The sequence below is a fragment of the Apaloderma vittatum genome, unplaced genomic scaffold (assembly GCF_000703405.1).
Source record: "Apaloderma vittatum isolate BGI_N311 unplaced genomic scaffold, ASM70340v1 scaffold9051, whole genome shotgun sequence".
NCBI classification, from domain to species: Eukaryota; Metazoa; Chordata; class Aves; order Trogoniformes; family Trogonidae; genus Apaloderma; species Apaloderma vittatum.
The window spans coordinates 57652-73684 of record NW_009699572.1 but is presented as its reverse complement, the minus strand read 5'-3'; the positions used below and the strand labels follow the sequence as shown (position 1 = coordinate 73684).

Here is a 16033-nt window from a genome sequence, read left to right as displayed (position 1 = left end):
CTGCTGAACAGAACAGTAACAAACCATCACAGGCTTGAGGCCAGCGACTAACTGGAAAAGTAGGCTGCTTCAGTTGTGGGGATAAAAACCTTCAGCAGAGAGGGGGGTCTTGAACAGATAGAGGTTTTTAAATGCTTCTGCCAGCACCTCCAGGTATGCATTAAACCCCTCAATTAAGGCACGCTGAGAAGCAAACGTTCCGAAGCCGACGTATTTTTTGCATACGGTACACAGCAGAAAGACTGAATCAGACCAACCAGTCTAAATAACTGATTTTGCAACTGAGACTCTTACACACTTATTTTTGCAGCAGGTTTGAAATTAAAACTTAAGCACAGTTTGCAAAATTTAAATCCAAACCAAACTTTAACATTATATCTGTCTCTGTTACTGTTTTCCTCAGTGGCAGTTAACTTGCCCCTAAAATTATTTAACAGACATAAAAGAAAATAAAATAAATCAATGTCCCTTTTTTATTTACCTCCTGTATGTAACTGGCTGCATGATATGTGACAAGTCTTGAATTCTCTCTCCTTTACACTCTAAAAATGCTACTTGCTGAATATACACACAAGAGAGTAAAAACTTTCACATGGTTAGTGGCGTCTTTTTAAAATTTCTAAGTTTATTAGAAGCTTTCTTGAAAACACACTAAGTCAACTGAAAAAAAGGTTTACATTGGATGTCTTTGTATACTGGCAAGTAATCCTAGCTCATATGCTTACCAGCTGCAGCAGGTATTATGCTGCAAAGAATCCTGAAGAAGATGGCTTTGTTACTTAAATAAAAGCTAGTTCTTCTTCCAAAAGAGAAAAATTCACAAAGACAAGCTTTCATCACGGCTTATTTTTGAGTTGTCTGCTGTCTTGTCTGTTAACTACTAAATGCAGACAGAGAAAAGAGCAACCCTACACACAGACGATGCCTCTTTAGACATCTGCACATCATTGTACTTACAAAACTGTGAGAAGAGACCAAAGTCTCTTCTCTGTTTGAGATGACTGTCCCACTGAGACTACGAGCAATGCGACGGAAATTCTCTGCACTGTACATTTCCTCCTCTTCTGGTCCCCTGCTATGTTCTCTGGTACACATGACCTGCACACAACAACGGACACTTCAGAAAAGGCTCTCCATAATATCAACTCTATATAATAATTATAGAGGAGAGATCAATATAAATCTAATAGACTATACTTCAATGAAATCCCATAACCTTTTTTTTTCTGAAATCCTTCATTCTGTTACTACTTTGAAAATGTAAAGCAAATGGGTCTGTTTGGATCTGGTGATGAAAAATATTATTATTAGACTTTCATGAGATTCATTCTTTTATAAATATCTAAACCCAGGACAAATAGTCTCTACTGGGATGAACCCACCTAAAGGACTGACTGCTGCTATAGGCTTCACTCTCCCTGTAGAGCTAGTCACAGCTGCAGCTGACAGCCATCCTATGATAAAATACTACAGTCTTCTCACAATCAAAAAAAATCTAGGATTATTTGATGAGTGCTGGAAGGTTGTAACCTTGTGTTAGGCAAGGGATATGTTTAATTCTTCTTTCCTTTCCTCTGCTCTATATAGGCAAGACCATTGAAGTTCCTTTTAATGAGTATGGAAATACTACAGGAAACATCATTTTCCCTTTAAAATACTTGTATGTTTTAATGTACATGCACCGATAGGTAACTGCCAGTTATTTAAACAGGTTCTCCTCAGAAAAAAGGAAGAAAATACATCTTCCCCCACTCCGAAATGACCAACTACCAATGGAAGCAAATACCAAATTATTCTCCACTTTCAAAACATGTAACGACACAGTAAAAAAACCGAAACTCAGTGCCCGTACAAGTGGCAACATCAAGAAGCAGTTATCACAAATTGTGATGCAAGGCAGTTCACGTCAGTAAGTTCAGAGATACTAGATCTTAAAGTTTTCAGGGATATATCCCTCAAAGTCAGAATTTAGATAATTTGCTTGCATGCAAGCTGCATGTAGCACAAGTAACTTACTTTTTAGCTAATTAATCTTGAGCTAGACTGCACTTAAAATTCTCCCTAACATTAGTATCAACGGTCCTAGTACCTTTTTCATAAAATATTCCGCTTCTCCTATTGTAAATTCTTTCACTTGCACAGGCCAAGCCCATCTCCCTCTAGCACATCTTAAGTAACAGCGTGTCACCTTGGAGACAGAAGAGACAGTGGATCCACACAGACTGCGCTCGATCTCTGCTGTCGGGGTTTTCGAGAGACCCATGCCAGCCATAGCGTGCAGCTTCCTCACATTCAGGTTCGCAGAGACTGGGAGGGAAAATGCTGTGGTTAAATTCAACGCTTGATAGCGCATTACAGCACATTTCTGACGATCTCACGTCTGACTCCAGCAAAAACAGACCGACTATACACACAGAACAAGAAGCCATCAGAGACCGCTAATAAAATCTGACAGTTATTACATAAGCCAACCCCCAACATTGCAGGGGGAGACAGTCTATCAGGACACTCACGCCTGCTTCATTTGCCCCTTTGCAGGCTTCTGGGGAGCAGTTAATTGAACTATCTAAAAGTTAAATGATTTAACTGCACAGCGGCACTTGTTTGATACAGAGGAGAGAGAGTTTAGGGGGACTAAAGGGACAGCAAATCAGCTCCCAGAAGCAAGTTACTAGAGATAAACAAGACTCATCAGCTTTAAGTTCCCAAAACATTCATCCCCTTGCTCCCACACAGTGCTACACTTTGCCAGTCATTTCTTCTGCTGGGTAAGTAGTTAAAAGTGTTATTGTAAACTAGGATTTCTACAGTTATTTCACTTGAGTGCAATACCCGCTAACCAGTTATGATCCTAAAATTTCTCATGGAATAGACAGGCAGATCAATGGCCTAATAAAAATGGTCACAGGGAATACCTACAAAGGAAGAAAGGTGATATGCTGGTAACAACACCTTTTCTGCACTGAGGTGGCATTTAGAAGATCAGATCTTCACTTTTATCTCTGCTGTACAGCTCCAGTAATGAAACAGAGGCATTTACACCATGATTCTGAACGTAAACGTCTGACAAAACCAGTTGATATGGTGTAGAAAGCTTAAACAGCATTTGCAAAGAATAGGTAATCCAAGTAAAAAAAAAAAAAAAAGAAGAGAGCTTAGACCCAGTTGAGTGATTTTTATCCAGTTCATCACAGTAGATGTGCTTGTTCAAACTTTTTGGGTTTATACAGAATTTACAGAACTTGTGAAGAAACATCTGAAAGTCAAAGAAAACTACAAGTAAAGATCTCAAACACAAACTCCACATAGGAAGAATATCGATATCTCACATCCCTCATATGCAGTAGGAAATAGGAAAGAAAGTGTCAGCTTAAGAAACGTACATTGGATGACAGAACTCTGAAGCACCAGCTAACACTAAAGCACCTGAGCTTTATTCCAGAAAGAGCTTCCAAAATCAGTAAGCTAAGTAGGAACATGCAAGACTTTCTGATTCAAGGCCATGCAAGACAGTATCTGCAAGGCTGTGAGGTCAGATCTTGCCTAACTCTGAAAGAAAACTAAAGGGACAACTAACGGGAAACAGCCACCTTCATATGTGTCACCTCATCTGCCAGTGGGCTGCAAGAGAAGAGAGTTTCACAGCGAAAACTCGAATCATTGAATAAAACCCTGTTCAGCAGTTTACTGCTGTATTGCCTCACAGCCAGGCTTGATTTGTCAGGAATGACAGAGGCTCCACCTCCACGGCTCCAGGGCAGGGGAAAACCTGTCTTGTGTATGTATTGCAATATACCTCACATACATACATGTAAATATATATAAAATTTTGGTACCCATCAAGTTCCAGGCTGCTTTGTATTTAACCAGAAAATCTGTAGCTCTAATGTTAGGAGACATGGTTTATAAAGATGTTTGCTTCCCTTGTGCTAAGCAGAGAATCAAGTTTGCCCTATCTCAGGCAGGAGATTAGACCAGCTTAAGTGTAACCATACTGCTGTCATCAGACTCTTAACTGAATGTCTCCAGCAACAGCTGGATGTTGTCACCAACAGCAACAAATCTGTTTTCTTTCAGCACCAACTATTCCACGAGGTCTCAAGGATCTCAGCGCAGATTGTGTACTCCAAGTGTTGCTTTCACAAGTAGTTTTTCAGTACTTGGCAAAACAGAAGTTCAGCTCTCATAGACCTGGACAAACTTCTAACAGTTATTCCCTTCAGTCGGGTACAAACTAAATTCTCAAATACAATACAATCAATTAATATTCACAAATGTGGAGAGTGCTCACTTCAGGCACAGGAAGAGATTCATAAATTCCAGAGGTGATGTGGGACTCTCCAACAGCAAAATTCAGCAGCCTGGCCTAAGCAGCTAGCTCCCTACTTCAAAACAGTATCAATTATTTCTATGTTATTCTTAACAGATGCTGTTCTCTGTTTGCCAAGATCAACAGGTACTTTGCAGCCTCCCCAGGCAGTGCTATCTCACTGCTGCTCTACCTATACAGTCAGAATGTTTTCAGAGTCCACGACCTGAATCTTTCCGCACTGTGCACAAATTCACGCCTATTTAACTAAATCAACTGGAAAACGTACCTTCACCTACATTGGAATGCAGGTCAACCGAGAAAAACAGCTGCATCATTCTTACCTGATTGGTCAAATGGATACCTAGCACTGTCCTGTCTTCCCAAGAAAGGCCGAGTGGCCTGAGATGCCTGCAGACTAGTCTGATAGAGGGATTCCAGTTCTGAGAGCTCCTGTTCTGTGTCTTGATTCCACTGTGGATGCAGATGCACTGGGATCCTGCTCAAGTCATCTCCAACTGCTCTCAGATCAGAAAGGGGTGGACTCCTCCCAGGCACAGGAAGCCATTCAGTATTCTTATTAGCCTTCTGAGAACTGTAATACCTAGTAACATTATCCACCCAACGGTCCACAGGCATAGAGGCAACCATGCTACTAGTAGCTCCATCATCCACCTGTTTCATTCCTCCATCATGACAGTGCCTTTCCAGGTAGGGTGCAGGATCTGCTATATTCTGTCCACCTCTTCTACACATCTCTTCACCGTGAGAACAAATACTCTTAGAAGCAACATGCTGGGCACTAAAACCCTCCAAAGAAACTACCCCATCCCTAATATCCACAGTTGAGTGCAATTTTTCAGAAGACTGGTTTTTGTTCTCTTGTTTTTGATGAATTAGCGGTCTGTAACCAGAGGATGAAGGGTTGATGAAAGATTTTTGTGTTAACTTTGGAGACTTCTCATCCTGACACACTGTAGCAATCCAGCCTTTTTCATGGGTACCTTTTCTCTGGGAGACTGCATGCATTTTCTGAAACTGCTCTGCCAGGGAACGAACATGTCCCTTTGTACTAAGAGCCTCAGATTTGCAACCTTCTGCTGTGCCATATTCATCCTGCGAGGGTAATAAAATCTCCTGGCTGTTTGCTCTGGAGTACTTATTGGTTTTCTGCAAAGGATCCAAAGAGCACTGCCACGCAGGGGATGAAGTTGCAGGGGTCATCGCACGATAGGCCCCTAAATGATCAATGCTGGGCCGCACTGGTGAGCTTGCAAGTTTGGAGCAAGGACTGTGCTGGCCGTCCTTTTCAGGAGATGCTGCTTGTGGTGGATGTGGACAGGAAAACAGTGTAGGCAAAGACCCAGAGCTTACTGTGTTAGCCTTGGATTTGTACTGAGCTGTGAGAATAGGCGTTATGTTATGAACCTCTTCTAACTTACTGCTACTGCAGCATTCCCTATAGTCTTTTGGCCCTGTGGCTGTGGTGTCAGCAAATTCCACACTACGGTGGGCATCATTCTCAGTTCTTGGAGCCCTCTCTGCCAGCCCTTGCCTATAGGGAAAAGAGGGAACTTGGTCATGAAAATCAGCAGAAGCAGACTGGAAGTTTGGAGAGATCCTGTTGGATGGATTGCTTGCAGAAGGGGGTAAGGAGGAAGACTCTGGATATAATGATGAGTGCAATTCATGGCAGGAAGCAGGTGGGTGGAAGAAAGAACTGGACCCAAATTCCACTTCTTTGTTGGGTTCCAGTGGTACCTCCTGGCTCAGCAGTACTTGGAGCGGGCCAGTCTGTTCACTAAAACACACAGAAGGGTAAATGATTAGCAGCAGTCATCGCTTACGTTTATGCCTAAGGTACAGAACTTGCACTAGGCGACATACACCTCAACATGCTTTTCTTTGCAAACTGCAATCTGATGCAGACTTTGCATTAATTCAGTAGATACACACATGTCAGTTCTTTGTTTCTAAACCCTAATTTCCTACTACAACTGCTCGACTGAATCCATTTCATATTTTTAGGAGTATTTTGCTACAGTTCGGGTCTATAAAAAGCATTCTTGTACAGCACCCTAGGCAGACTGTGTGGGTAGGAATAACTATAAGAATAGTAAAAATAGTATTTATATAAAGCAACTGTTTCCAACATTAACATCTTAGATATTTTGTAAAATACTTTGGACACTTTCATGATCTGAACATGAACTGACAATAATTCCACACAGTCCTTTCTCTCCAGGCAGCTTCATGAAGAATGATTTGACAAATGAAAGGAACAGGCTGAATTTTCTCTCATATCATATTTGTATTCTGATCTTTGAGATATTTGACACATTAAATAAAGCTCAAAACTATTATTTTGTAATGATTTGTATTCTAAGTACACTTCAAAAAATAATTTGTATTCTTTTATGTATCAATGCAAGACAATTATACCCTTGGGTCATACATGTCTGTGCATTTTTCTGCATGTAGTTCGCATTTTAATATGCAGATGGAAAAGCCAGTACCAGGTCCATGTGCCTGTGAGAAAATGACAGGCTACAAACAGCTCCAACAGAAAACTTCAGGAAATTGTAACATTATTGCTTCGTTTCCTCCTTGAGATGTACAGAATGAAAGTTACCACCAAGATCTAATTGATATGTGCAGCAGAATGACCTTGTCTGTGAGTAACTGCAAACTTTGTGCAGTCTACAACTTTATTTATAACAAAGCAAGAGTACATAACTCTGGCTATGAGCAGATTCTTTTGATTGGCTACAATATTAACATTTGGTTGGATATAACTTTTTGCAAAAGTAACGTTCCTTTCACAGCGCAGCAGTAAGCAAGTTCAGCATTAATAAAACTAGTTTAGAAAGCTCCTTCCTTTCATTTTCTTAGAATTTGCAAAAATGCATAACTGGAGCTCTGCATTTCTCCTGCAAAAGATGATACAATGGACCCCTGACTGACAAAAACATCAGCCCTCACTACATATAATTCAGTTACTGCAGGAAAAGAAAAGAACATCATGAACTATCGCCTGACAGGTGTGCAAATTAACCGAGTTTTAGCATATAGTTGTATATGGCATTTAAAAAAAAAAGGAAAAGAAAAAGGATTCTCATCAGAGATTTTATCTAAGCTTCTGATAATTCAACATGTAGGAAAGGGGAGAGGGAAGTAACAGTTCAAGACACTGCCTAGAAATTGGATAGGGATGGTCTAGTGCTAGGAGGGAATGGCATGGGAAGAATGAAGGATTAAGCTGCATGCTAAGGAGGGCAGGAATAAAGGATCAGTTACAGCAGAGAGTTAATTATGCTATAGTTAAAGTCAGTATGGAAGAAAGAATCATGAAGAGACACTGAAGAGGCTACTAAGCCAGGCTACAGGATGCTGGGAAGCACAGAAAGAAAATGAAGAATGATACGGCATCAGGGAGAGCAGTCAAGGTGGGAGGATCTGGATCCAAGAGTGGCATCACTGCACCGCTAGAGAAGCGGACCAGGAAGGAAAGATCAGTGTCCTTGGCACTTCTCAAACTACAACACACTAAACCACAAAAGTTACTATTTCCAACACAAAAGCAGTTAGAGCGAGATTTTCACTGTAGTACACTCTTTTGCTGAGTCCTGAAACAGCTCCTGATCTTAAACAGCTGCACATTTCATCCTAACATATGCCCCCTTTTCAGTCAGGTTATTGTCTATCGGATTCTTCCCTTCGGTGCGTAAACCATCAGCGCTGCCAAGCACTGACTGCTACGATTCTCTACCACAGCTCACATTTTAAACACGCACACATTGAACTGTTCTATAAAGACTGGGTGGGAGGTGAGGGGGGCGGAGAGTAGCTGTCTTATTATAGGATTTAACCTGAAAGAAAGGAATAGGGAGTAGGATTTGGGCTATCCACAGGAACACATATAGTTTGCTAGTGTTTTCCAGACTGCACTGCTCACAGATGCAGCTCAGATCTGGGTCTAGGTGATAGACTTGGACTACCTTGTAGACTGGGCCACGGTGCCGCCCTGTGGTGGGTGGCAGGTTGGCGGCGGCAGCGGCTGCGATGGCTGTTGGTGCTGCATGCGATCCTGGAGGCTCCGGGCTTTTCGGATACTGATTTGCAGCTTCTTATCGACTAGGGCTCTGCTGTGAGTACTAGCGCTGGCATCATGCATGGCAAGTCTTAGTTTAGCTAAAATGCAAAAGAAAACATAGCAGAAAACAAACAGAAAAAAGGAATAAAATTGAAAAAGAAAAAAAAAGGAAAAAAAGATGCAGCAAGAACATAAAACATGGACCATGCAAATATTGCCACAAGAGTTCACAAGGATGCTATCACTTCCAGTAATGCACATTCAGCTTAGCCAGGTGTCCAAACATGTTAATTGAAACTAAACAAAAATAAAGTTAAAAATAAAATAAAAATCCATGTTTTAGCCCAACTTTTCATCCCCTTCACACAGGCTCTTTCCAACCCTACCACGCTGATGCTTCATTCTGTCACCTACCCTTCTCCTGTATCCTCCACACCGAGGACTCCCTTTATGTGCAGGAATAAATACCCAGCTGGGATTTGAGATTCAGCACGTCCCTTGCTGGAATGGAAGTTCACAGGGAAATCACAACAGCTGTGTGCTGTGCCCCTTACTCTGCAGTCCCCAAGAGCTAATTTCTAAATGCGAATGCACAGGAGCTCTCCGCTCTGTCTGCAGCCATTCTATACAGACAGAGAGGAGCATGGGGTGAGACAGCCAGCCAGTCGTAATGGAAAAAGACCAAAACCAAAATGAAATCACATAGCACGCATTCTCAAAGGTCACAATGCATCTAAGCACTTCAGTGTCCTAATGTTTTTTCTTCATGAAGGTCAGGTACAGCATAGCTCATTTCTGTTAATCCGGAGGACTCAAGAGGGGGCTATAATTCTCTTCCTATGCTATACCCTCCATGAGAAACAGGGGAGCTTAATGCCCTTTGAAATTTGGCCTGAGGTCGGGGAGAAATTTTTGAGGACCAAGTGGCAGTAGGAGTTACCTACAAGGTGCTTGCTGAAATGCACCATTTAGCAACAAAAAGGGCATACAAGTGCCCCTCAGTGCTGTTACTGCCACAGCACTGGAGAGAGAACAACATGAAAAAAAAAGATGTAAACATGAAAAGAAAAAAAAAAAAAGGGAGATTAAGAGGAACAAGACTAAAACCCCCAAAAGGGAATGCTTGTATAAAGGAAAGGTTTTATCACCCTGCAAGCACCTAAAGTCCAGCTGGATCCCCTTCTTGCTCCCTGACTATGTAATGTGATTCAATGTTTCAGACTTTTTCTGTATTAGTAAACTGTTGAAAGCGCAATAGCTCAGGCGGTTAGAGTTACTTACATATAGCTTCGTTACAGAGAGCCAAAGCTGCAGCACAATCCCCCTTCTGCTCCTGATTCAGTGACTCTTCAAAGATCGAGTCTGCCTCCTGCATCGACTTCTCAAAGCCATCACTCCTCCCTGCAACGGGGAGCACCCTTCATTTTGGTTTCATTCATCACAAAATCCTCACTTACCCTCATCCCATTCGTGACTGCCAAATTTCTTCCACATATGGAGTCTTGCAGAGGCTGCACATACGCCCAACCGCGTCCCCTAGCCTTCCCTAAGCAGAAGTACAACTTGAGCACCCTGATATGCTTGACATCCACACAGTGCAATAATGTGAATCACATTTTTTCCCTCCAATTTTCTTAATTTGGTAAGAGTTGTACTGGCTTATTGTATTACTTTCCACAGTCCAAATCACTACAGAAGATGGCATAGACATATCACAAAGTCAGTTCAAATGACTTCTGTCCAGTAGTAATTATTCTAAATTTAGAATTAAATCTAGAACAAAATTTATCAGTAAAAGAAATACAGCAGGTCAGGACTTTCCTTGTATGTTAAGTCCCCTGCCAAAAATCATCTGTCTCGTTTTCAGATATCCAATTACTTCCATAGAAAATGGAAACAAAATAGAACAACTGAGATGTCTGGGTAGCAAAACTCAGACTTGAATGGGAGTGTAAATGCCTGCATGAAATATTTCTGCAAACGTGTTCAGTACATACACTCAATTGCTGAAAGAGACATATGGAATATGCAACCCAATGGTCTTGCAGCTATAGGAAGAAAAACACAGGTGTAAGAAGCTGAGATGAAAGGGACAAGCATCAAGAATTCTTTTTGCAATGATTTAGAAAACAGTGCTAGTGAAGAGAAGGATAAATCAACTTTGGACATGGAAGAGGAAGATAAAACACTGACACCAGAACATCCATTTCTGAGAGGAAAAAAATGCCTAATCTGGTGTCAGCTACTAGGCATTATGTATGTCATGCAGTAAAATATACACATTCAAATGAGGCAGGAGAAAACCTAAAATAAAGCTTGATCTTTTGTTTTGTTTAGGTGCATGTGTTGTTTTTTTTTAATTGAATGTCTCTTATTGTGATACAGAACATGAGTATCTTTATCAGCCAACAATGAATTATGCTTTCTCAACTTGCATAACATATGCTATGGCCTGGCCAACTCCCCAACGCCCTCGTGTGCAGATGCAAACACCAACTCTCTTATACCATAAACTTCAAAGAACGTGCATGAAAAACGAGCACTGCAGAGAGAAGTGAGAGTTGTTAGAGCAGTGAGTTAATCAAGCAGCACATTCAGTTTCAAATTCAAGGCTACTGAGGCTTGTAATCAAGGCCAGCATACTAAAGTTAGCTTTCTTTGCATGAATTTAGCAGTTTACTTGAGGGGAAAATGAGTCACAAGCATTCTGCAGTTCTGTGTACAAGCAAGCCTTCCAGGCAGTGGAGCAGTCTGTTAATGTTAAGCTATTACATTTCCGACTGGGGTGGGGAAAGACTTAAAAGGAATAAACAAAAACTTCCCCAGATCTGAAGCTCATGTCTGTAAACTCCTCAAATATTCTACTGAAGTTTTCAGATTAAGCATTATTCTAGTTTATTTTCTTTCTAACATGAAAACATTAAGCAATTTTTGCTTCTACCAACTAAAACAAGAGATCAAAGAGGAGTAACGTCTTGAGGATATGCTATTTTCTTTCAGGCAGGAGGAGAAGATGACAACATCCTCAAGCTCAACAATAGAGGCTTACTTTCCAATTTTTACATCATTACTATGTGTGTTACAAAGTAAACACTAATACTAATAGAAAAAGATACCTGTCTATTCTGGTACATCACTATTTTTCACCTGGGTGCTGGCAGGTCACAGCAGGACTGTGAAGGATAACTAAGTGGCTGAGTGGCAGTCAGTAAAAATGATAAAAACATCCCCACAGTCAGACATTCTCAGAGCGATCCTATTTTTCAGCTGCCATTGGCACAGTGATGCTCTGGCTGCTGAGCAGTTGGCCCAGCTGTAGGCTGCCGAGTGCTGGCTCTGTTGTCCCCTGAGCTGGTGTCGCTGTGGGGTGCCTCTCTCACAGAATTGTTGAGGCTGGAAAATTTTTGAGGCTCCTTCCTCTCTGTTCTGTAGCAGCAAACCAGTACCTCAACGTTTACCTGTAACAGGTTTGAGCAAGGCAGCATGGCGATGTCACAAGGCCTGGTGACACAAGAGGCCACAGTGGGTTTGCCCCGATCATGCAAGCACTTGTAGGAGCAAAGCCCAGGTGTTCACTACACCTTCCTTGGCTCTGCTGACCCACCACCAACCCCCCAGTTAAATGCTCTGCCAGACTTCACTCTCAACTGAGTCAGTGCACCTCATTGCACCTTCTCTGACTCCTCTGACTGGCTGAGGGAGATTCAGGGCTAAAACAGAGGTGCTACATCTGAAACCTGCCAGCGAGTTCCCCCTGCTGCAGCTCCATCCTTCCAATTAAACCTCTCCTGCTACCAGAGGCCCTGTCAGAAACATGAGGAGTCATGGAAAAGACAATCAAACTTGGTGCTTAGCTTTTTCTCTTTTTTTTTAAATTCTTTTTTTTTTTCCTTAGAAAAGATACGTAAGATAAACCCAGCTCAGATTTTCGATTAGATCCACTTAAGTCTGTCACAGTACTTGTTCCCACGCCTGTGCTGTGGCTGAACAGCCGGGCAAAAAGAGCAGAAAGTGCAAGGGCAGGAACAAGCAGAATTGCTTAGGGCAGGGATGCTACCAGAAACAATCAGAAACCAAACAATGGCCTAAATGAATAAACTGTGCTGTGGGTGGACCTGAGGCATCTGAAAGCTACAAACAGCTCAGCTCATTCCAGGATGTTGGTTGAAGTCTCATAGTGAAATCTACATATCAATACTAGTGATGGCACACATCACCATAAAAATGCAAAGGTGCAAATATACTAGAAACATCTCAGTATTACTTTGTTGTCTCATTTAAGAAGAAATTCAGTCAAAATACCAAACACGATTTCTCTGTGGCCTGAAGTTTCACTAACTGAAGGTATAAAATTGTAACGGAAGGGGGAGAGAAAGAGAGAGACTTACAATAAGAAATTAAGTTCGAAGGTTTACAAAACTTCATCATTACAGTCTTGAAAAATATACTGCATTCAAAGAGTTACCCTGATTCTGCAGTTCATCTAGATCCATGAACCTGCTAGGACGGGGATTAAAGCCCATTGCTGCCTCCATTTCCTTTTCTCTTTTTCTTCGTAATTCTTGTTCATGTGCTCTCCTTGCCACCTCCTCTTGCAGTTCATCCAGTTCACTCTTTAAAGGGACAAATATCTCCCCACCTTCAAAAAAAAAAAAAACAAAGTAAAATACTTTTTGATAGTAAAATCTCTTAAAGTATCCCTTAAAAGACAAAGGCATGTTAATGGAGAATAAAGTGGTGGAAAATAACAGACTGACCAAGTGAAGAGCGCCAAATTTTGGAAATTTTGCTTAAATTTTACTTTTAAAACCCTTCCCAAGCCATTTGGTTTCCAACTGCCCTCCCTGTGTCAGTGACTGGCAGAAATGCTGCAGTACTGCTTCAAGTTCCTCTGCAGTACAGCTCGTCCCTAGATTCACTGATCCAAGAAACAGTAAATGGAAGAGAGAATCACTGGAAGAGAAAACCCTAAGCTGATGCTGAAATCTTGAGGCTTCTTACTGTGCTTATACTTTGTAAATAATGCTACGTCAAATGAGCCATATCATTAGAAGTAAAATGGATTACAACTGAGATGCTTTTCATCTAAGCACATTAGCAGATGAAAATTATGAAAATGGAAGGAAAATAAAGTATATCAATATTCTAGTCAACATCAGAAATCAATAAGTCATCATTCTCACTTCAACCAGGACTCATACTCAAAAAAGCATCTCCTCTCTTCCCTTCTCCTTTCCCACACATTCTCTGGAATAAAGCGTTTGCCCAGAGCAATACATAATCAGAACGCATACCCGCAGAAAAGCTTAACCTTAGCCCAAACATCTTGTAAATATCCATTCTCCTTTTCTGACAATTCAGAATTTTGCATAGCATTATGACCTTGTTTTCAGTACTCGTCAATCCTAGTAAGTTAATATAAGTTATCCTTGGACATAACACTGAATTATGGGAAAGAACAGGAAAAAGCTTTATCAAAGTCAAAACTCAAAATGCCAGAGCAATATCATCAAAGGTATATCTCAACAAAGCTTTCTGCAGACCCCTTTGGTAAATCTTGTAACTTCCATCTTGTAAAACTGTGTTATGTTCCTCAATGTTTCTCTTTCCTTTCCTCATAATTTCACCGTAAAGATAAACATCCAGAACATAAAGAACAATTCCAACACAATTTACCTTGCAAAACCACTGCTACCAAGGAAGCGTGCCTTACCGTTTCCAAGGGTGTGGGGGCTGTTTGCCCAGCTCCCAGCTGATGAAGAGGACTCCACTTCCAAGATGCTGCTACTGTGAGACTTCGGGATGTTACGCCAGGCGGGAACCAAGCCACCCGCTCGCTTCATATGAACATCCCTCCAAGAGAGTAATTGTAATTTACCATTTTACTCATCTCTCCAGAAGCGATATCTACCCTTTTTTAAAATCATCACATAAACATTTGCATTTTAATTTCATTACCAAAAACCCAACAGTATACCATAAGAAAATCTTGAGAGAAAGTTAACAAGGGGAAGGACAATATTCCTATTTTCCTCCATAAGAGCATGCAATGTATATCAAAACCATAGTCTGATAGCTGTTCTCAGCAGATTTTTACAGCTGAAATTTTTACAGCTACTGTTCTGGCCATAAAGAGTCTCAGCTTGTGACTGCCCGATGCTTCCCAAGTCAAGGAGAGAAACACACTGTGCTGCCCATTTATTTTTGCATATAAGTATTTAGGTGTTTTCAAAGACTTCAGTGAATCCCTCAAATAGAAAATGCCAAAGATTTCTATGCAAGATTATTAATTTCTCATTTGGTATAAGGCTTCTATCAAGAAATGGTTTAATGGAAACAAAAAGGCCTATGAGCCATTCAAATGAAAAGCACAAAGTTTGACATTTAGTCTGTGATTTAAAAGCTCAGCTGAAGCGTATGACTATTTCAGATGCATTAGTTCAGTCAACATTTCTCATTCAATGGAACGTCGTTTCTTTTCCTTCTCATTAGAAGTACGCTATCAATATACTGACAAGAAAAGGGATCAAACTAACTCAGATTCCTGTTTCCCTTCTATTTCTCCCCTGCCCCAATAAATCTCTATTAAAAGCTAGGAGCAGCTTAGCTTTTTTATTTTTTTAAATGTTCTATGCCATTATGCAACTACAAATAAGAAACCAAGACCTCAATCACTCCAAAAATGGAATTTGTTGAAATCTACCTGTGGGTGCTTGAGCTCTCAGACAAGGGCATGTCCAGGCTAACTGGGCTGTTGCTGTTGCGTTCACTGCTTTCATACCCAGACTCCATCCTCTGTATTAGGTGAGGATGCTGATCCACCATATGATACTGCGTGCCCCGGCCTAGCACGCCACGCTTGTATCTGACATTGGACTGGCTCGATCTTGTTTCTTGAACAGTGTGTTCCTTCACCTCGTTCTCAATAAGCTCTTTGCCTGTCAAGACAAAAAAAAAAAACAACCTTACTGGAAGATTCAAGCTTCAATACCAGCAAATGATCTATACGGATTAGTTTCACAATGATGCTTATACCAGAAGAGCTGCTGTTAATTTAGTGTAAAACTAGCAATATTAAGCAAAAAAATCCACCCAATACTTTTTCAGCATTCCTAGCAACATTAAGCAATAATTCATTCAACAAATTTATTTTTTAATCTCTTTGTCTCCATAAGCATTTGTGTTTGTACATGATCATACTACAGTATACCCAACTGTATTTCCAGTTTATATTTGTTATTGTACTCTGTTCTATCTACTTCAGATGCTGCATTTTTTACATCGTTTACTTTTGCCATTTATGATTTGATGAGGCTTATATAACATTATTTCACAGAGGACAGGAAAACTTTTTCTTTTTTCAATTCTTCCTTACTGATTTCACTGTGTCTTCCCATTTGCCTCTTGTTTGCTCCCCTTGTTTCCTTCCCTGAAGCTGTGTTCTCCCTTCACACCTTCTCTACACATATTTCTTTACACATCTCAATTCTTTTCAACATTTAGCTCCTTCGAGTTGGTATCACCTGTTCCTTCCCCTCCTTAGGCCCCCAAATTTCTGCAACAGCATCTTCACTAATCACAACTCTAATGCCAGTAAGACAAAGCTCTTCCTTGTCATCCACACAGTCTGT

General features: G+C 40.9%; 1 protein-coding gene across 1 annotated transcript in view; it reads right to left on the bottom strand.

Annotated features, from left to right (window-relative positions):
* The window catches only part of USP54 (ubiquitin specific peptidase 54), a 51184-nt gene that overhangs the window by 2060 nt on the left and 33091 nt on the right, over window positions 1-16033 (bottom strand). The window contains exons 13-20 of the mRNA XM_009878428.1: window positions 15106-15340; window positions 14116-14255; window positions 12868-13041; window positions 9684-9803; window positions 8308-8500; window positions 4654-6110; window positions 2189-2307; window positions 958-1098 (exon numbers count right to left, since the gene is read on the bottom strand). Of these exons, the coding sequence (XP_009876730.1) occupies window positions 958-1098; window positions 2189-2307; window positions 4654-6110; window positions 8308-8500; window positions 9684-9803; window positions 12868-13041; window positions 14116-14255; window positions 15106-15340 (2579 nt within the window). The remainder of the gene's footprint in view (window positions 1-957; window positions 1099-2188; window positions 2308-4653; window positions 6111-8307; window positions 8501-9683; window positions 9804-12867; window positions 13042-14115; window positions 14256-15105; window positions 15341-16033) is intronic.